The 21,619-nt window shown below is 48.5% G+C and overlaps 1 protein-coding gene across 10 annotated transcripts in view; it reads left to right on the forward strand.

The window, feature by feature from the left end:
• MED25 (mediator complex subunit 25) overlaps positions 1-21,619 on the forward strand; it is a 134,542-nt gene that overhangs the window by 54,651 nt on the left and 58,272 nt on the right. For all 10 annotated transcript variants that reach the window (XM_069200893.1, XM_069200900.1, XM_069200896.1 and 7 more), the window contains exons 3-7: positions 498-543; positions 989-1,113; positions 1,950-2,048; positions 2,424-2,544; positions 10,300-10,456. In XM_069200893.1, coding sequence (XP_069056994.1) covers positions 498-543; positions 989-1,113; positions 1,950-2,048; positions 2,424-2,544; positions 10,300-10,456 — 548 coding nt within the window. The remainder of the gene's footprint in view (positions 1-497; positions 544-988; positions 1,114-1,949; positions 2,049-2,423; positions 2,545-10,299; positions 10,457-21,619) is intronic.

Genomic DNA, 21,619 nt, shown 5'->3' on the forward strand with positions numbered 1-21,619 from the left:
TCCGAGCAATCGCCAATGGTAGAAATTAACTTGAGCATTCATCCATCACCTTGTTGTTTTTGCCTTTGCCACCCTAAGTGCGCTGGGTGTGCCCAGATGTGGTTCCCAGGCTCACTGTGCCACTAGAACAAAGCTGTACCTGGCTGAAGTGTCCTAACTATGGCGAAATTGGTCCTAGGTTGCTTGTATTCAACCAGGAAGGACCTGGCCTGGGAGATCGGGCTTGACTGCTTCCAGGAGAAGCAGGGTGAAGACTGATATACATATGGCTGGGTCCAAACTGAGGTGGCATGGTGGGTAAAAAATAATGCATTGGGATGCGGCCCTGAGCGACTGCTATAGGCTGAGATTAAGTCAAGCATTCCATCCATCACTTTGTTGTTTTTGTATTCTTTGCTGGTGTCCGTGTGTCAGTAAACTAAGCTTTTGACGAGATGTGTGAGGATTTAGAGCCAGTGCTCAGATGTTCGGTTTTTTTTTTATCTCCCTCTCTTTAGATACTTTAATGGAGGCCCCCCTGCAGAGACCGATTTCGGCGGAGATGTGAGTCGAAGCATTTTACTGCTTGGTTTATGTTGAGGCTGGGTGCTCCAGAGATCATGAACATGTTGTCACATCGAATGCAAAAGAAGAAGGCTAAGTTTGATTTTAGAAGATGGAGAGGGAAGAGTTTTGTTTACAGGGCATCTGTTTCTTGCTTGGAAGATTGGGGCTAATGCTAGATATATGGTGACAGATTGTGGGAGAAAAGATGTGAAGAACAATAAATTGTGGATTGATTTGATTGTAGGGGACTAAAGATCTATCCCTGTAGATTGGGATGCAGCGAGACACATCGGCCTGTGAAAGAAGGGATGAATGGTTACATTGACTCCAGTCGCCATATTATTTCCTGCCCCAGTTCCCCTGAGATGGTCCTAGGATCCTTAGCAGAGCTGATTCTAATGTTGTGCCCTTTCTTTTATCTCTTGTCCTGTCTTTCTTCCAGTATGGTGGAACCCAGTACAGCCTTGTTGTTTTTAACACAGTGGACTGTGCTCCTGAATCCTATGTGCAATGCCATGCCCCGACCAGCAGTGCCCATGAATTTGTAATGTGGCTGGACAGCATCCAGTAAGTATGATTCTGTTAATAATTTTTCATTGGTATTCTGCCTTCCTTTCACTGGAATGCTAGTTGTATCTTCACACTGCCCCCCACTGGTGCTTCTTCCCCTAGACGAGGATATGCCCTGCTAACTGCTGCTATAATGAAGGCCTTTCATCTGCTATTCGCAGTACTGATGTGAGAGCTGGAGAGTTCGGCTGCACAAGGCCGTGGTCAATAAAGGATTGCTCTGGTACTTCATGCACTGTTCCTGGCATGTGGTCCACATGTAATAAAAGTGACAGCTTTTCGGTTTTAAGCTGTAAAGGCTGTGTGTTGCAGCCCTGGTGCTGATCATTGAAACTTGCGCATAGCCTCGGGGATAGCTTCACTGTCTGAGGCTTGTGCATATGAGAATTTTTTGCCAGAACACCTGTACTGTATTGGGCGTAAATAGTTTCCTTTTTTGATGATCTGCCAGTTTGAATAATTTCAGATGTGATGAAAGATGCATTTGACAGATGTTTCAGAATTAGTTAACTTAGTTAGAGCCCATTTAGACTGTTTTACACTTCTGGTGTCATCTCTTGTACTATTTAAAAGTGCTGGTCCAGTGTTCTCCCCTGTTGAGCGCTGCAGTCTTTTTGGTTTCCTCCTTAGTACTCAGGCTCTCTGGTCCTCCTCTGTGTTGCTTGGCTCCACTTGTTGTTTTTCTGGGAGCACTTTTCCCTGCTGGAGATACCTCAGGTGCTTTTGGCTTTACTAGCCCTCTCTCTAGAGGTATTTAGCTCTTTTATTGCAATCTCTAGAAGTATTTGTAAGCTACTGTATCTGTTACATTTCTTTCTTGTTTTATCATACAGGTTCATGGGAGGCGGAGGAGAGAGTTGCAGTCTCATTGCTGAGGGTCTCAGCACAGCCTTGCAGCTCTTTGATGATTTCAAGAAGATGAGAGAGCAGATGTGAGGATTTTAAAGAGGGAACTAGAGTTTAACCTCAGGCCTTTCATTATAGTAAAATCTGTTCCTGTAATCGTTGTCGGTGAAAGTAACCCCCCTGTCCCTTCCTTGGTTCCTGGCCTTTACTTTCTGAAAAAACAGACCCCTGAGAGCATGAGATGTATGCACAGTTCGTGCCCTTTGAGCCCTTTCAGATCATCTCCTATAACTTTTCATTCTACCCTAGACATTGCTCTGACTGTTTAATTTTCTCCAGCTATGTCCAAATCTTTCCTGTTCCGTTGTGTGTGTGTGTGTGTGTGTGTCTCTCTCTCGATCATTTTATGTCCTTGGAAGCCATGTTGAAGGTGTTTGATACCTCTGCACTTTGCTTTTCAGAGGACAGACTCACAAAGTGTGCATACTGATCTGCAACTCCCCTCCCTACCTGTTACCAGCTGTGGAGAGCACAACATATTGTGGCTACACAACAGAGAACCTGGTGCAGAAGATCGGAGAGGTAAGTGTGCAATTCTGTCAGCTCCCATTCTGCTGCTTTCTGGCAAAAAATATCAGTTAAGAACAAAATGTAGTTCATGCCTTCAGAAACCCATTAAACAGTGTTAGAAATGGGGTTTTTGGTTGGCAGATAGGTTGCCCTCTGTCCAAGCAAGAACCCTCACTCTAGTCAGGGTAAGTCACACACAATCCAAAATCAGCCTGTGCTCACCCTCCGGTAGCTTGGCACGAGCAGTCAGGCTTAACTTAGAAGGCAATGTGTAAAGCATTTGTGCAATAAATCATACAACACCATAGTATAACACCACAAAAATACACCACACAGTGTTTAGAAAAATATAGAATATTTATCTGGATAATTGTAGGTCAAAACGATCAAAGTTGCAATACGAATTTGTAAAGATATCACTGAAAAGTGATATTAAGAGTCTTTAAGTCTTTAAAAAGCAATAAAGTGTCTTTCAAGCACAGAGTACCTGGTTTCTGGTGGGAAATCTCCTCAGAGGGCCACAGGAGAAGAGATGCGTGGAAAAAGGGGTGTGTGCGTCGTTTTCCGCTCAGCACACACAGACTTGCGTCGTTCTTTTCCACGCGGGGAAGTCGGGCGTCGTTTTCCGGCGCGCAGACAGTCTCTTTTTGTGGATCGCGAGGATTACCAGATGTCCCGGGTCTGTGCGTGGATTCTCCTGCTTATTTTCCGGCTGCGCGTCGTTCTGCGGGGCTGCGCGTCGAAGTTTCGATCTCACGGTAGGCGTCGCGTCGATTTCTCCTTGGAAGTCGGGCGGCTTTGTCCTTGCGAGGTTGTGTGTCGAAGTCTCGATCGTCCCGAGGGCGTCGCGTTGATCAGCGTCGGTGTGCGGCGTTTTTCTCGCCGCGAAACAAGCTGTGCGTCGAAATTTTCGGCGCACGGAGCGTCCACGTGAAAGGAAGAAGTCTTTTTGGTCCTGAGACTTCAAGGAACAGGAGGCAAGCTCTATCCAAGCCCTTGGAGAGCACTTTCACAGCCAGACAAGAGTTCAGCAAGGCAGCAGGGCAACAGCAAGACAGCAGTCCTTTGGAGAAAGCAGACAGGTGAGTCCTTTGAGCAGCCAGGCAGTTCTTCTTGGCAGGATGTAGTTTCTGGTTCAGGTTTCTTCTCCAGCAAGTGTCTGATGAGGTAGGGCAGAGGCCCTGTTTTATACTAAGTTGTGCCTTTGAAGTGGGGGTGACTTCAAAGAGTGTCTCAGAAATGCACCAAGCCCCCTTTCAGTTCAATCCTGTCTGCCAGAGTCCCAGTAGGGGGTGTGGCAGTCCTTTGTGTGAGGGCAGGCCCTCCACCCTCCCAGCCCAGGAAGACCCATTCAAAATGCAGATGTATGCAAGTGAGGCTGAGTACCCTGTGTTTGGGGTGTGTCTGAGTGAATGCACAAGGAGCTGTCAACTAAACCTAGCCAGACGTGGATTGAAGGGCACAACAAGTTTTTAGTGCAAAGAAATGCTCACTTTCTAAAAGTGGCATTTCTAGAATAGTAATATTAAATCCGACTTCACCAGTCAGCAGGATTTTATATTACCATTCTGGCCATACTAAATATGACCGTCCTGCTCCTTTCAGATCAGCAGCTGCCACTTCAACAGTGTATGAGGGCAGCCCCAATGTTAGCCTATGAAGGGAGCAGGCCTCACAGTAGTGTAAAAACGAATTTAGGAGTTTTACACTACCAGGACATATAACTACACAGGTACATGTCCTGCCTTTTACCTACACAGCACCCTGCTCTAGGGGTTACCTAGGGCACACATTAGGGATGACTTATATGTAGAAAAAGGGGAGTTCTAGGCTTGGCAAGTACTTTTAAATGCCAAGTCGAAGTGGCAGTGAAACTGCACACACAGGCCTTGCAATGGCAGGCCTGAGACAAGGTTAAGGGGCTACTGAGGTGGGTGGCACAACCAGTGCTGCCGGCCCACTAGTAGCATTTAATCTACATGCCCTAGGCACATGTAGTGCACTCGACTAGGGACTTACAGGTAAATTAAATAGTCAATCATGGATAAACCAATCAATAGTACAATTTACACAGAGAGCATATGCACTTTAGCACTGGTTAGCAGTGGTAAAGTGCTCAGAGGTCAAAAGCCAACAACAACAGGTCAGAAAAAATAGGAGGAAGGAGGCAAAAAGTTTGGGGATGTCCCTGTCAAAAAGCCAGGTCCAACAAACAGGAACACAAGCTTAATCTGTCCATTTGAAAGGAAACCTTGACAGAAGTCATTACTTAGCAGAAGGTTCAGATTCAGTGCAGAAGCATTCCCAGGTCAGACCTAATAGCTTAGTCCTTGAAGTGGGCACGCAGCGGCAGCCAGTGAGGTCTATTTGAATAGATGCCAGGGTTGCAAGGCTATTCTAGTATTAAATGATAGCGAATGAGCAGTCTGGTGCTCTCTCTTCCACTGAAGTGTTTGTACAGAGAGTTGGAGTCTTTCCCTATTTACTGCTTGACAGAATGGTCACTGGCCCTCTCTTAGCATCTGGAAGCTGTGTTTGTAGTATTTGCCGTTTGGTTTTGCACATAACTAGTCTGTTGGTCCTAGTGCTATGTTCGGTGCATGTGTTTATAGTAGAAGATACTCTTGCACATTTGGCTTCTAAGTGTCAGCACTGTATTGAAAGGCATATATATGACTATATGCTTCAAAGGCATATACATAGGTATGTGCTTCCCCTAATATCCCTGAACCACCCGCATCACTGAAGCAAATATATCTGAGTCTGCAGAGAAAGTATAAAGCTGCTAACTCGAACCCAACTTTAATCAAGAAGGCTTCCCCAGTGGACCTCTGTCTGGAACGGCGTCCCCTTCTATTTGACAGATAATTCAAATAGAAAAATGATTTATTTAGGTGAACAATTTTGGGGGGATCCTGCACCCAACATTAAAAGAAGCGGGCTCTACAGTCCAGCTGGGTTGTTATGACTGTTATGTAGGAGAATAAAATATGCTAAAGACTTCCACTTAGAAGAGAGTCAAGACTTCTTGGAACCTATAAATGAAGGCGGGCTGGTATGACATCAGGTTGTCAATATCTTGGCTGTTGCAGCAGACATGACAACATATGGATGCTGTAATGATACATATATGCTCTGTTTCAAATATACTCTGAGAGTTCACATTGGTTCTTGAGTCTGTAGACCAAACACTAACCGCTTGTTATTGTCATCATTTCTTGAAACAAGTTATCTTGGGTCGGTACTACAGGCATCTTCTGTCTCGGAGCTTTACAATAGCTAAGGATGTTGCATAGTGCCTGCACCAATGGTTGTTAATTCCATGGACGTTGACAAATCATGAAGCAGAGCCAAGGGAGCAGAAATTTGAAAGGCAATCCCAAACAACCCTGCATGGAGTCCTGTGCCTGTGACCAGTAGCATGCCAGGGCTTGACAGGACCTGTGAATATGCATATAGTTGCAGTCCTATTTTTGGTGATTTAAGTTTAGACTAATTTTCAGAGATTCGTCCGTAGAGGGTCCAGTGACAGCCGTGCAGTGCCTTGAAATAGCTGAATTGTGGCCTCGCCTCAGTGAACATTTTGTCATGCGAATGCAAGAAATCCACCCATCCCTCATCTCCCAGCGGGACCGGCATTGTTTCTTTCTAGTGAGGCTTACAGGGGCTGACCATTGGGGTCTAGAATAATACACCGATAGTGGTACCAAAGAGGCCTGAACTTACAACAATGAACCACACCCGAGGTATGCACTCATTTTAGTAGACGAGTTTTGGTAATTCGCAGTGTACATGCTGGTGGTGTTTCTGCTGTGCTGTAGTCTCCAATCCACATTCTGTGCACAGTTACCTGAACCATTTGATCTGACCATCATGGAGCAAGTCTAAATATAAAGCCGACGACATCATCGCCCCGCACCTCCAGGCCGTCATCAACTCTTCTTTTTCTTCTGCTACCTTCCCCGAATGCTGGAAACACGCCGAAGTCAACGCCCTACTAAAGAACCCTACGGCTGACCCGAGCGACCTGAAGAACTTCCGCCCCATCTCTCTTCTGCCTTTCCCAGCCAAGGTGATAGAGAAGACCGTCAACAAACAGCTGACCACCTTCCTGTAAGACAACAACCTGCTCGACCCTTCACAAACCGGATTCCGAACCAACCACAGCACTGAAACCGCCCTCATCTCAGTCACAGACGACATCAGAACCCTGATGGACAACGGTGAAACGGTCGCCCTCGTTCTCCTCGACCTCTCGGCTGCCTTTGACACCGTCTCTCACCGCACCCTAATCACCCACCTCCGCTCCACCGGGATCCAAGGCCAGGCCCTGGACTGGATCGCCTCCTTCCTCGCAAACCGTTCCCAAAGAGTTTACCTCCCTCCGTTTCGCTCAGAACCCACCGAGATCATCTGCGGCGTACCTCAAGGCTCATCACTCAGCCCGACACTCTTCAATGTCTACATGAGCCCCCTCGCCAACATTGTACGCAAGCACGACATCATCATCACCTCCTACGCCGACGACACCCAACTTATACTCTCCCTCACCAAGGACCCCGCCAGCGCCAAGACCAACCTACAAGAGGGCATGAAGGACGTCGCAGATTGGATGAGGCTCAGCCGCCTAAAGCTGAACTCTGAAAAAACGGAAGTCCTCATCCTCGGCAACACCCCGTCCGCCTGGGACGACTCCTGGTGGCCCACGGCCCTCGGCACTGCACCGACCCCCACAGACCACGCCCGCAACCTCGGCTTCATCTTGGACCCTCTTCTCACCATGACCAAGCAAGTCAACGCCGTGTCCTCCGCCTGCTTCCTCACCCTCCGAATGCTCTGCAAGATCTTCCGCTGGATCCCCGCCGACACCAGAAAAACCGTGACCCACGCCCTCGTCACGAGCCGCCTGGACTACGGCAACACCCTCTATGCCGGGACCACAGCCAAACTCCAAAATCGCCTGCAACGCATTCAAAACGCCTCGGCCCGCCTCATCCTCGACGTACCCCGCAGCAGCCACATCTCCGCACACCTGAGACACCTGCATTGGCTCCCAGTCAGCAGAAGGATCACCTTCCGACTTCTCACCCACGCACACAAAGCCCTCCACGACAAGGGACCGGAATACCTCAACAGACGCCTCAGCTTCTACGTCCCCACCCGCCTCCTCTGGCCTCGCACTCGCTGCTGTCCCTCGCATCCGCCGCTCCACGGCGGGTGGGAGATCTTTCTCCTTCCTGGCGGCCAAGACCTGGAACTCCCTCCCCACCAGCCTCAGGACCACTCCGCTTTCCGGAGACTCCTAAAGACCTAGCTGTTCGAGCAGCGATAACCCCCGCTTTTCCCCTAGCGCCTTGAGACCCGCACGGGTTGAGTAGCGCGCTTTATAAATGTTAATGATTTGATTTGAATTTGAGCCACTGCTTCAGACCATTGTCTTCAGTAGAAAGGTTTCTCATTCATTAAGAATGCCACGTTTCCCTAGATACATCCAGATTTTTAGCTGTTTGGGAACAGACCTGCATGCCTGAGCAGTAGAGTGCAGGAAAGGATTAAGATTTCCAGCAGCCCGCTTGGTGGTGAGGGACACTATACAAAAGACCAAGGGCCTCATTACGACTTTGGCCGTCCTTTCACAGGACCGCCGAAGCCGCTGGAGGCAAAAGACTGCCAGGAAGGGAGGCCTTTTGTCTGCCCTATTTGGAGTTTTCGGCTGGGCCAGCGGGCGAAATCAGCGTTTCCGCCCACTGGCTCAGCAGAAAACTCAATGTTGTGGTGTGTCGGGTGCGACAGCACCCCTCGCGCATTTCACTGCCCGTAATTCGGGCAGTAAAATGTGCGACGGGCTGTCCATGGGGGGCCCCTGCACCCCCATGCCAAGTGCAGGGGCCCCCCATGGGGCTCCCGACGCCCCCTTTCTGCCAGCCTTTGCATGGCGGTGAGACCGCCATGCAAAGGCTGGCGGAAAGGAGACTCTTAAACCCCAGGACAGAGCTGCTTGCAATGCTGCCCTAGCGGATTGAGACCGCCAGGCTGTCGACAGGCAGAATCCTGGCGGTGCCGGTGGTCGGACCGTGGCACATCTGCCACAGTCATAATAGGGTGGTCCGACCGCCCTGTCTGCGGCGATCCGACCACCATCGCGAGTGTGGCGGTCTTCAGACTGCCACACTCATAATGAGGGCCCAAGGTCAGATTTTGGCAAATGTCTTTCAATCTTTGTCCACAGTGGTCACTGTTCACATTTCACCATTGTAAGGCAAGCGAATGATGTGCTATGATCATGATTGGATACTAGGACCATGTGTGCTGCATTGGCCATGATGTTGTATTGACATGTGGCTTTGCAAGCTAGAGCTTTGGCCTTTTCACTCCCAAGAATACATTTTGCTGTAAGGCTCTGCTGTAAGTTCCACAAGGAATATTTGCCCATTTAGGAGGATCCAGCCATAAAATGTTATGCCTCAGGGATATGCTCCTCTCGATAACCTTGTCTCTACCCCCATGATGATAAATGTAAATATGACAAATGCAGAAAGTCACTGAATGTTTTCAGACTTGCACCATGCCATGTAGACCTGGTTTGACCAACACACCAGCTATTTAGGCTGTTTGGGAAACCCCAAGAATTAGTGATCCTGAAAGGATGCTTTCTCAGTATTCCTCATTGTGGGCAAATCCTCATTCTTGGGCTAGTTAATCTGGTATGCTGAAGATTTAGACATCATGTTGATTCAGGTTGAGATGGCATAACCAGAGCTCCATGTCAGTATTGCAGGTTTTATTAGATCTTACATGTGAATCAGAGTCCTGCTTTATTGCTGCTGCAACAGGTTTGATCTCCAGTATGAATAGGAGGGGAGGTAGTGGGTTGTTTGTCGATCCCCATTTTACGACAGAAGACGTTTGACCTTTATCCTGCACAGTTGATCTGGGCTATAGGTTCCGCAGTAAAGCCAGCAAAGTTTGGACACAAATGTAGGTCCCATCCTGGCCCTTTAGTTCTAAATTCCACACAGTCAAAGGTTTCTTTGCATTTAATTAGAGGGACACTGTAGCTTCACAATCGTCTCTTCCTTGCCTCAAGAAAGGAGGCCCTAGATAACCTGCCTGGATAGGGTGGGCAAAGGCAGACATGAGGTGTTTAAGGCAGTTGGTAAAGACTTTTGCTTGTATCTTAAGATCAGCGTTCTTGAATCAGTCTTTAACTGGTGCATACAAGGATCTCCTTGTGTGTCCTGATAATCGATGACACCAGTTCCTGGTTAAATTTGAGGTGTAATATGTCCATGAATTCGCTTTTTGAGTTATGGAACTCAGTGGGGAAGTAAATGCTTTTTAAAGATGGTTCTTTTATTTTAAGAATGCTATTTTCATTTTGTACAAGATGAGCAGAAATAACTTTCACCCACCATCTGAGAGCTTCATGTCCCCCAAAGGAAGGTACATGGCAGACTCTTAAGTACATAGTGACAGTATACCCTCAGATGACGAAGAAGCAAAGAAATACCTTGGACTGAACAAGTTCTTTGTGCAGGTAATTTGCACATAATCAATTCCATTGTTTGTCAATCCGAATTTTAACTGCTACCATTTAGGGTTCAAGGCACTTATCTACGCTGAGCCAGGTATCCGCCATTCTGCCAGTGTAATGCCCCCAGGGCCTTCATGTACCATTATGTGTATTTTCAAAGGGATAGCTACATTTTGTATTGCATACAAGATGTATTGTAACTTGTGTTCTGCCCTCTCTCTTTCCCCTTACAGAGAGGAATTCACTTCTCCATCATCTCTCCACGGAAACTACCTGCTCTTCGCATGCTGTATGAAAAGGCAGCTCATGGGGGTATGCTGGAGGCCCAGCCCAAAGACTACAGCCAGGATCCTCGGCACATGATCCTGATACGAGGGATGGTCCTTCCGTGTAAGTTGAGATGTGTCTCCGAGCAGTCTTGTGTAGCTCAAGTGAGAATAGTATCTACAAAGGCTCGAAAAGCTTATCACCAGACCAGTCCTATTTAGCAAAGACTTGTTTCTAAGGGGACCTATTTTTAAATCGTCGAACTAAGGGTTCTTAATCCTTTAATCTTATCCAGTGTCCATTTAAGGATGCCACAATGCCTTTGTTTAAAGGTAAGGGCCACTAGTCGTTTTTTGGAAAGTGATGAAGATTGCTGAGCCTCAAAGCTCGATGTCAGTTTCACCAGGGCCTTTTAATTTTTGGAAGTGACAGAAAATAAACACAAGCAGAGTTTATGTTCACAATGGTTTATTTCTAGCATATCACACCCATCTTTCTTTATATTTGTTAATAACATTACTATTCGTTATTCGATACACGTTAAGCACGCTCCTGCCATCTAGTGTTGGGCTCTGGCCCTGCAACTTATTTTTCGCAGAGAAGTCTTTTATTGCCAATGTGACATTGAGTTTCCTCTTCTTCAAGAGAATGCGCATGTTCAACGGCTCCATTGTTGATATTATTAGGGTCGAGTCTGCGTTGAATGTGCTCGCGCATCCGTATCGCAGCGAGACGCTTTTAGGTATTAGAAAAGGTCTCGGAGCCCTGTTGACGTCACGTCAGTGTTTTTCATTGGTTCGTGGGCTTGCCTATTAAAATCTGCTTGCTTTCATTAGTCGAAGGCATGCATACGTCATGCCTTTTCCAGTGGCTAGCCCTCCTCGAGCACATCAACCAAGTACAGAAAACATGCGAGGCTCGCTGTTTTCTGTCCGGCTCGTGGACTACTTTTTCTCTATTTTCCTAGCGCGATTTCACTTGGCAGAAGTCGAGCGCTTTACACAGTTAATTGCACTTTTTCGGGTTACGTACATAAATGCACTTTTGCCGATAGGTGAAAAGTCGGGTTAGGAGTTTACAACACTATCAGCTCTAGCACGAGCAAACGCGAGACCCGTTGCATTGCAAATGCTTGTTTTTTTCTGCTATCGGTTTCAGACGGATTGTGCCAGAGCTCGTTGGAAGCTCACAGACTCGTAGGGAATTCTGCTGGAAGAATCCAACGCTGCCTCGTCATGGTCAGCCGCCGAATTCAAGTATAAAGTGACCATTCTTTTCGGGTCGCCTTCAACACCAGGGACACATTCCAAGTTCGGTTGAGAGTTTTCGGCTCTGGTTGATGGAAGATAAAAAAGGAGAGACTTTTTTTTTTTTTTTTTTTAAGTGCCCTATACACGTGCTCTGACCAGCATGACGTCTACAAACTCTGCTCATCACCGGAGCACAACGAGCAGTCCGTTTAAGAACAAGAAAACCCTATGCTCCAGATGCATCTGAAGCCTAGCTAATAATATGGATTTGGCGGAATTCTCTGCAGAGGAAGGGCAGCAGCTAGAGATCGACGAGGAAGAGGAGTTGTACGTTCCTTTAGAGGACAGCGACATCTTGTGCAGCCACTGTGTCGCTCCTGAGGACTCTAGTCAAGATGAGGAAGAAGGCCGCAACGAGCTGATGGGGCCGGCTGTGGAATCCATCAAAGGCCAGACCGCATCGGGATCCAAACCTAGGACAAAGACGACGTCAAGGGCCGTGGTTACCCAAGATCCCCAGACCACCACACATAGCAAAAGACTACTCCTACCGCCCTTCCACCATTGCTTTGGTGTGCCCATGTGCTTTGGAGCCCAGACAGGATGACGCAGAGGGGACACACAGCTCTTGCAGCTGCACCTGGTGCCGCCAAAGCTATCAATGCCTGCACAGCCTATGGCGCTGACAAAACCTTTGACGCCACACCTTCCATCCGGGGTCGACAAAACCATCTGAGCTAACTCAACGTACATCATCTACTCAGCATACCCCGTCTGAGCCAAACCATGCATTGACTCTGAAGAAACCATTGAAACCGACCCACACTTCTACACCAAAAAAAGGTGAACATCGACTGCATCAACATTCCATGTTATAGTGGAACACAAGAAGGAAAATACTGTATTAGACCTGATTCCTAAAAAAGAAAGAAAAAGTAAAACAACAGATACGAAGGCAAATGTCGTTGAGAACTTTCAAGAACTTATGGTTAAAAAATGTTCTTTGGAGGAGGAACATTTACTTGATTGGACCCACAAACAGAAACGGATTGACATTAGCCTGCCACAACCTCTTCCAAGAGAGAAGTGCATGAAGTATAAGTCCACTAGTCCTGTGTATTTGACATTACACCACCTCCACAACCAATGCCACCATAATCCTCCCAGTCAGATGATGCAAACACAGGAAGCCCTAGTCATTTCACTCATGACATTGACTCACAGGTAAATCCCGAGAGAGAGAGAGAGAAAAAAAAAGAAAACAGCCAGAGAACCATGTGCATTCTCTTGAAGAGGAGACGGTATCACATCGGCAAAAGACTTCTTAGAGAAAAGCAAGTTGTAGAGTCCGAGCATAACACTATGGACAACAGGAGTGTGCATTGCATGTAATTCTGCAGCACTCTGGGGGGGACGTGGCCCCACTGCCCAAGATGGCAGTTGCAAGCTAATTTGTCTCTCACCCTCTGCCATAAATCAGCCCCCATCCTACCCTCATATGCTTTTGGTGGGCCTACCACTGAGCCCACGAAGTCTGAGTACCTGCTGTGTGCCCAGGACTGCCGTGACAAGACCCCGTTGGGCATGGTTTAGATGATTGGAGCTCTGCGGCTTGCTGATTGCCAGTGGGAGAGGTGGCGCACCAGACTTGGAGTGAGCATGCTCACTGCCTTCACGGGCATGCTCTGCTGGTATAGTGGACTGCCCGGCTGTGGTGCTGCCTGCCTGTTGTGGCTTTAAGGGAGCTGCATGTGAGAGGCAGACAGGAGGCTAGGGGTGATTTCTGAGCTTGGTGGGACAGTGAGCAATGCTGCGGAGGGAGCGCCCCAGCTGCTTGTCGGGCCTGAGACCAGCCCGCTGGGCCTGCTGATGCCCTGTATGACTGGACTTCCTGAGACTGCTGCCTCCTGGGGGACCGAAAGGGGCACCTCCCCAGGGGTATGATATACTAGTGACTTGGGCCTTATTACTTTGCTCCCTTGCTGAGTGCTGCCTGGCCCTGGAGAGACGTCCTGTCTGCTCACCAGCTTCCTTCTTTTGAGCCTGCTCTCGCCTTCCCCCCCCCCCCCCCCCCCCTTTTTGGCAGAGACACCGGCCTGTAGGGCATGGAAGCAGCTGTTTGGTCAAAGTGCATGTTTTGCCTCCAGGGGACTCGAAGGGTTGGCAAGTCTGGGCTGCCATCAGATCACACTATTCTGCATCATCATGGCCAAGGACAAGCCATCAACCTCCAAGCAGGGCATCCTTGGGAAACTTACTCTGGATACTAAGAAATCCTCAGGGGTCCCTCAGGACAGCAAGGGTTGTGTGGTCGGATACCATGGTGCCTGAAACGAATTGGGCAATCATGCAAAAACCTGGCGGCCAAAATTGGGGCGTCCTGCAGCAATATTACTCTGCTTAGGTGGGATCTGCGCAAGGCTGTGGATAGGATAGCAGCAGTGGAAGTCTGCAATTCTGATGTGGAAGACACTGTCACCAATGTATAGAGAACAATCACCTGACTGGTTTCCATGACTAAAGAACTAGCCACATGGGTGGAGGACCCTAAGGGCTGAGCGGAGAGGAACAACTTCCGTTTTGTGAGATTCTTTGAGGGCTGTCAGGGGTCCTCCGCCAAACAGTTTGTGGATCAGTGGCTGCATTCTCTTCAGGCAGAATCCCTGGTACCTTGCTTTATAATTGAGAGAGTGCACCAACCCCTGGCTCTGCGGCTGCTCCCATTGCACTATGATAGCCCAAATACTGAACTATCTGGACTAGGATGCAATCCTACACTACATCTGTATGTGCGACTCTGTTATGTTTCAATCCTAGAAAATCCTAATCTTCCCTGACTGTACTGAGCATGTCCAGGACCGGCAGCAGCCCTTTCCCGCTGCCAAGAAATGACTGAGAGACTTGGGAATACGATACTATGCTGCTCTACTCTGACAAGTTCAAGATGCTATAATCAGGAAAAGGCCTTCTTCGACACTCCAGAGGAGGTGTTCCGATGGTCTGACAAAAAGGTTACCCTCCATCAGCACACCCCAGCACCTAGGGACAAGGCCTCCCCACACTGAGGGGCGAGGTGATGGTCCCATCCGGGGTGCCCTGCAGCTCACAGCCACGGTAGACATCGCTGTCAATCCTCTTGGAGGGACAGATCGGTGCATTCTACAAATTGTCCAAGGGGCGACGCTTTGGAAACCCTGATGGGGGTAAAGGGGAGAACAGAGGGGCTTCCGCCCAGCCCCATGATCAGATTCTTGATTGTCTTCTTACATTCACTAAGGTGGTGACTGGCACACGTAGGTCCCCACCCAGGGCTGTTCCTGAACTGGGGAAACTGACGGCTCTCCTCTGAGACAGTCAGACATAGTTACTCTTTGACTGGCCAGCAAAGAGACGCTATAGACACCAGGGGGGAGTTGGGTTACTAGAGTTCAATATGTTGGGGGGGTACATTGGGGCATGCTGCCACTTGGCCCAGTTGGCGCAGCTGGACATCTTGTGCCTCAACAGATAATTCACATTTCTGAAGTATCAGGAAGGTTGGGGACCCACTGTTGGTTTAAGTCCTTGTTTATGGTTCTTTTGGAGTGTGCTGTACACTTGGTGCAACTGCGGAGGCTGTGGACTTCCTCCCCTGTGTGACAAACCCAGTGTGGTGGCCCGAGTCACCATACAGCCCTGGCCCCCCAGACCTGTATGGCATTGTGGAACGTTAATGGGCTGCTACATAAGATCAGAAGAACTGCTGTCCTTCGTGCGGCAAAATGGCTACAGGCTGACTTCCTCTTCCTTCCGACCCACCGCTTGGGAAATAAGCCACCCTTCCTGGCCTGATGCGGTTACATACAAGTGTTTCATTCAGGGTTTGTGAGGAGCTCTAGAGGGGTGGCGATACTGCTAAAAGGGCACCTTTGATACACCATCACCTGAACATGGTCTGATCCATGGAGCAGGTATGTGGCGCTCACAGGACACCTCCGTGGTAAGCCGCTGTGGCTTATTAAGGTCTATGCTCCATCCCCTCTGTCCTCATCCTTCCTGGAGGTGGTGACGAGACTACTGGATGAACTCCCGCTGGATCCATTAGTGCTGATGGGGAGACTGGAATGGGGTGATGGGCATAACGATGGACTGACTTCTTGAGATGGGAGCGCTGCCCACTCATTGCTGTAACCCTTTCTTGAGGCCTTTGGCCTTGCTGACTCCAAGCGCCTATTTCATCCTGGCAGAAGGGGATACAACTTTCTCTCTGGGGTGCACAACACCTCTTCCCGCTTGAATCACTTCTTTGTCTCCAAGACACTCACACATGACATTGTTGCCACCAAAATCCCTCCCAGGTGCATCTCTGACCATTCCCTTGTCTCACTTACTCTATGACCTAACCACCCCCCTGAGCTGGCGATTGTCGGTATGGTCTCTTTGGGAGGCTGTGCTTACCTCACACATCGGAGACACTTTAGATCACTACCTTGTGGAGAATCAGGATACGGTGTCCTCCCTGGGCATCTTGTGGGAGGCAGTGCTGGTGACTGAGGAGATAAGAAGTTATAAGACAGCTAAAAAAAACAGCAGGAAGCAGCAAGAAATATGAGTTGGAGGCATGGATTTGCCAGCTTGAAGGGCTGTTCTCCGGGGACCCTCGCACACTCGGCGTGGAGATATTAACTTGGCATAGGAGCGGTTGCGCAGCATCCTGATGGACAAGGCCAAGTCGATGTAGCTCGCAGCGCATTTTCGCCTGTATCAATGGGGTGGAAATGCCAGTCAGCTCATCCATCATCTTTGCTCTCATGTACTGTGGCCTGTTTCCATATGTCCTTGACCCGTCAAGGCATAGAGTTGTTGGGGTTGCGGCAATCGCTCAACAGTTCACGCATGACTATGCAGGACTGTATGCCTGCAGGGACACTACCGGAGCTATTGATCTCACAATTTGTTGCTAACTTGCCCCTTCGCACAATCTCTACGGTTGGTAGACAATTGTTGGAGGAAGAGTTAACTAGTGGGTAACTTGCGGCTGCCTTGGCCTGCCTCCGGTCTGGTTAGACTCCGGGTCTCACAAACTTCCCCAGTGAATTTTTCACATCCTTCATGTACAAGCTGCACACAACCTTCGAGAGGATCATTAAGCAGGTGGCTGCCTGTGAAAAATTCCCCCGCCACCCCACCACGCCTTTCACAGGGCTGAATTCATGGTAATTACGAAGACCTGGAAAATCCCTAGAGCAGTGCGCCTCTTACAAACCCATTTCCCTGCTCAATGTGTAGGTTAAAATCTTAGTTAAGGCTTGCGGATTACTTGGTTGGGGTCATCCCTTCCTTGGAGCATCCTGACTAGGTGGGATTCATGCCTAAGCGTGTCACCTGGCATAATATTAGCAGGGTCCATAATGCCATTTCTCTGGCGGCCCAACTCAGTCATACTAAGGCTATACTTTTGTGGACATAGAGAGGGCATTCGACTCGGTTAGCAGGACCTACTTGTTCGACCTTCTGGAGTGGCTTAACTTTGGCCCTAGGTTTGTCAGACTTCTGTATCTGACTTAATGACACACATCTGGGTATGGGCATTCTGCACCTCCTGTATAGTGGGGTACTCCCGCCGGCCCTCCCCTGGCTACGAAGGTGGTGATCCTGACATGGAAGATGACATTGAGGCCCGGGGCAGGCGACATAGGGGCCAGGCACTCCTGTGGATGGGTGCCATGCCTTCTCAGGTGGCTGCGTTATGGGGGTTTTGTGGGTGGTACACCATTGGTATCTCCACACTGGAAGACTTGCTTGAAGGAGTGACGCTCAAAACACACCAAACCTTGCAGGAGGCATATGCCCTCCACCGTAGTAAAATTTTTTCGTTACCCAAAGTTCTGATGTGCCCTCCTGCCCTGTCTTGCAAATTTAGACTAACTCGCTGAATTCCATCTTTGAAGGCCAAACTGCTGCAAGTCGACCTGGGCGACAGCAAAGTATTGCAGGTCTATCGCTCCTTGGTCCAGAACACAGTGGACTAGTTTGCAGTCCTGCACTCCACTTGGGAACAGGACCTTGGGGCCCTGCCTGAAGAGGCTTGGGTGGAGTCTCTGGCATCCCCGAGGATCGCAACTATTTCCACATAATTTTGGCTTATTCAGCTAAACTATCTGCATAGGATCTATCTTACGTGCCACAGGCTTTGCAGGATGGGGGTGATTGCATCTCTCTGGGCCTGCAGTGCCGGGGGCACACCGAGGATTTTCTACACACCACATGGGCGTGCCTGCTACTCTGCCCCTTCTGGGAAGGGGGTTGACCTGCTTAGGGCATGTCCTTGGGCAACTGACCCCACGCGACCCGTAACGTATACTTCTGCATATCACAGAAAGCATTGCACTGACTCAGTACGGCCTCAAACTTCCTTCGATGGGTGTCATGTTAGCCAGAAGAAATATTGCGCGACATTCAGATGCACCGACACCATCGTCGTTTGCAGAGACACCATCGTCGTTTGCAGAGGGTCTGTTGCTGAGTGGAAGAGACGCATAGACTGGTGCATGGTTGGGGAGCAGTAGGTTTGAGGCCGGAGTGTGCCTTCAGAAACATGGGAGGGTTTAAGCGGCGTCGGCAGACTATAGAGGTATTGTTCTTACGGGCAGACACTATGATAGCCCATATCTTGACAATGAAATCAGGTCGCATGCAGGGCTGGGACTCCAGTCTGAACATGCTGTATGAATCTGGGGGTACCAATCCGGGGGGGGTGGGGAGGGTAGGTACTGGGGAGATGGGTGACTGGGGTACAGCGCCTCCATTGTTATATGTTTATGTGATCACATGCAAAACCTAAAAAAATGATCTGGAGCACTACACGCTACGAATAGATGCTTACATGATAAGTAACTTTCTCCTTCTCTATCAAGGTTTTTCTTCTCTTCAATGGGTAGAAACATAGAATCAAGTGTTGGGTAAATATGAGTGAGACCTGGCTATATGCAGTGCTCCGAGAAATCTGACAAAGAGTAATCTTCACTAGATTTTGTGACATTACTTTCAGTGGATGTCCTCTAAATGGTCAGGAGGCCAAGTATCGCCACTGGGGAATGCTGATCCTTCACGGCATCAGCCAGTGTCCGGTCATGTAAAACATAACCCAGTCCGCATACTTCCAAGCAGCTACGTTACACAGTAGAAATAACACAAAGGCCTTACATGCAACAGGCATAGCCAACACCTGCTTTATACACTACATAAAGAGCCACCCTAGAGACATTGATCTGCTCAGTAGCACTGGATTCTCCTCAATAAATGCAGGTCCTTGTGGTTTGTTACATTATATTTTATTGAGCTTTATGGAACTACCAACCAACAATGGCGGTTTGTGTGGCCCAAAAAAAGTGTGATGAGGGCGCCTAGTATATAGTCTACCCTTCATTAGGTGGCAGCCACCCATCGCCATGGAACTGGCCTGACCAGGGATGAGGAAATGCAGTTCGGGGTCCAGCAGAGTTAAGATTCGACATCTCACAGTTGTTGACAGACTCTTGGCATACATTAGCTATGGTAGAAGATTTGAACCTTCATTGTTTACCTTGGCTTTGGGTGTGCAAATGATTATAGGAGATTCCATTTACTCTTCAAGTGGCCATTCATTTCTTCTGAAGCATAGTGTTCAATTATCAGCCGAGGTTGTATGGGCGGATGGCCTTTTCTTTCCAACATAGCTGCTGACACTAGACACTAACTTTGAGTGCCACGACAAAATTGTACTACAGGGAGGACATGGCAGCTTTCAGGAGAACCACCTGGTCCAGCCCCCAGCCAGAACTGATAGGACCCAGCCAATAGGCCTTCAGAAGTGAGCTTAGCATGGGCTATCAATTCCCCCTTCTTTCAAACTCTAACCACATTGCAGTAGCCCACTGACTTAACAGGCTGGGCCACAGCAGCTAATCCATCGCTGCGGAGCAAAGCTCAGCTCCATACCCTGACCTGTGGCCATCGTGGCTGAATGCTGCCAAGCCACATGTGGTCGTCATCCACCAGAGTGTCCGGGTCATGGCCCACAGAATAGTCCCATCTGCAAGTGGTTGGGGGGGTGGGGCAAACAGTGCAGTCACTATTAGGCAACCTCAACAATACAGCAAGTTCCCCTGACACAGTACCGAGTGGATCTCTGAGCTACAGTGGATGTCCCCAGACACCTCATGGGAGCCCCTGCTATCCTCCCAGTAAGCTGGGCTGCAGGAGTGGTCTGCGGGGGGCTCGCCTATTTTAGTTGTGTCTCCAGAACTTTGTGGAAGAGCTCTCATCATTTTCAGTTCATTAAGCAGTCAATCTGAGTGGATTGGACATCCTGGATACATGAAATCTATCAGATGGCGATGAGCTAGCCGTCTCGAATACCATTGCTATACTTTATCCATTTGTGACATCTACAACTGCCATATATGTTCTGTAAGCATACTGCTGCTTCCTGGGGGATGTAGTTTGAAAGCCATAGCAGATTGCTATGTGAAACCTAGGATTGGTTCTTGTTTATTTACCGGGGCGTAACTTCGATGGCGGGAGGTGTTTGAGATTTTACTCTACCCTAATAAATGTATTTTTAAAATAAATAGTTGGGTACAGGAGTTTCCAGTCGGGTACCGTAAGGTATTTCTCAGGTTTCACCTGGGATTTTTAATATGTGTCTCTTTCTTTTTCTCCCTCTCTCTCTCATATCGCTATCTCTTCTCTGTTTTGAAAGTCTTAAAACCGCGTTATTTTACAAAACCCTGTGTTTTAAGTATCCTCTCACAGTCCGCACTCCTTTCCCTTTCCCACTGGCCCTTAGGCCCTCCTCAGGCACTTCTTACCAGATACTGATTAACATAGTATTCCAGTGTGATAGTTGGACAGCCTGAGTCTAGCATCCCCCCGCCCCCTCAGCAACACCCGTCGCCCCTCCATAGAGTCTTACTGACCAAGCACTGCTCCTTTTTATTTATCTGCATCATTTGTACTTTTAGGCAATTCCGGCATCGCCTGACTAGAATACGGTTTGTTTCCCTCCTGGGTTCCAGAAGGCATTAGGACTCCTGTTGTATGATGAGGTGTAACCCATTTCAAAGTGACCCAGGCTACTAGACACAAACAGTTTACTGAGGAGTAAGAATGATCCTTAGTATTTCAGTCATCGCATAAAAAGTGGTCCATGCAAAAGCTGGTTGAATTCCTTGGGTGTCCACTGTACTGATGTGTATTCAGTGACTCCAGGGTGTTCTCAACAGTCCGAAAGCTCATCCTTTCAAGAAGTTGCAATGAGGATGACCGCATTCTCCTCTTACGAGGGCATGAAGTGACTATTGGCACCTTATTATAGGTCAGAGGCGCAGGCTTCTTTACCTACATTCCTGGTGGGAATCTCCCATGTAGAGGGCTATTCTCCAGTTACAGAACGTCTACCAAGACCAGAACAAAGGTTCAAGATACATGTCCTCTCATTGGAGGGAGATTTAAAAATTCAAACCATGCAAGGTCTCTGTTCGGCTCATGCTTCCTCCCTCTGCCTTCCTACTAGGAGTAATACTACTTCCCTCCATCCAGTAGCTTGTAATCCATGTGTACTCTGAGGAGACCTTTCAGACTGTTGTTGGGAGTGGCATTTCAAGGACCCTTGCAACTGTGATCAGCCAGAGCAAGAGGAAGCTCAGCTGCCCAGTGAGGAGAGAAATATGCCCCCAGTTGGACAGAAACTTATTTGAAGACTCAACTGTTGAAGATCTGCATGGAGATCCATTGAAAGAAGTGGTTCACCTCAAAGCCATGAGTCCCTTGTAATCCATCTGACCAGCATCACTGAAGCAAGTACGGAAGATTGTCATCTGAAGTTGTAGAGCAATAGAAAATCTCAGCGGTAAACCTGAATGACCGGACAGGCAAGCACTCTTGCGGTGTGTACTTTACCTACACGTGACAAGGGATTGTGTCCTTTTGGTAGTTGTAATTATGGACCATCCCTCAGCATGTAGGGTTCCTTAGTTATTTCAGTTGGACGGTAAGCTTAAATCCTATTCCCGGG

The sequence above is a fragment of the Pleurodeles waltl genome, chromosome 7 (assembly GCF_031143425.1).
Source record: "Pleurodeles waltl isolate 20211129_DDA chromosome 7, aPleWal1.hap1.20221129, whole genome shotgun sequence".
Classification (NCBI taxonomy): Eukaryota; Metazoa; Chordata; class Amphibia; order Caudata; family Salamandridae; genus Pleurodeles; species Pleurodeles waltl.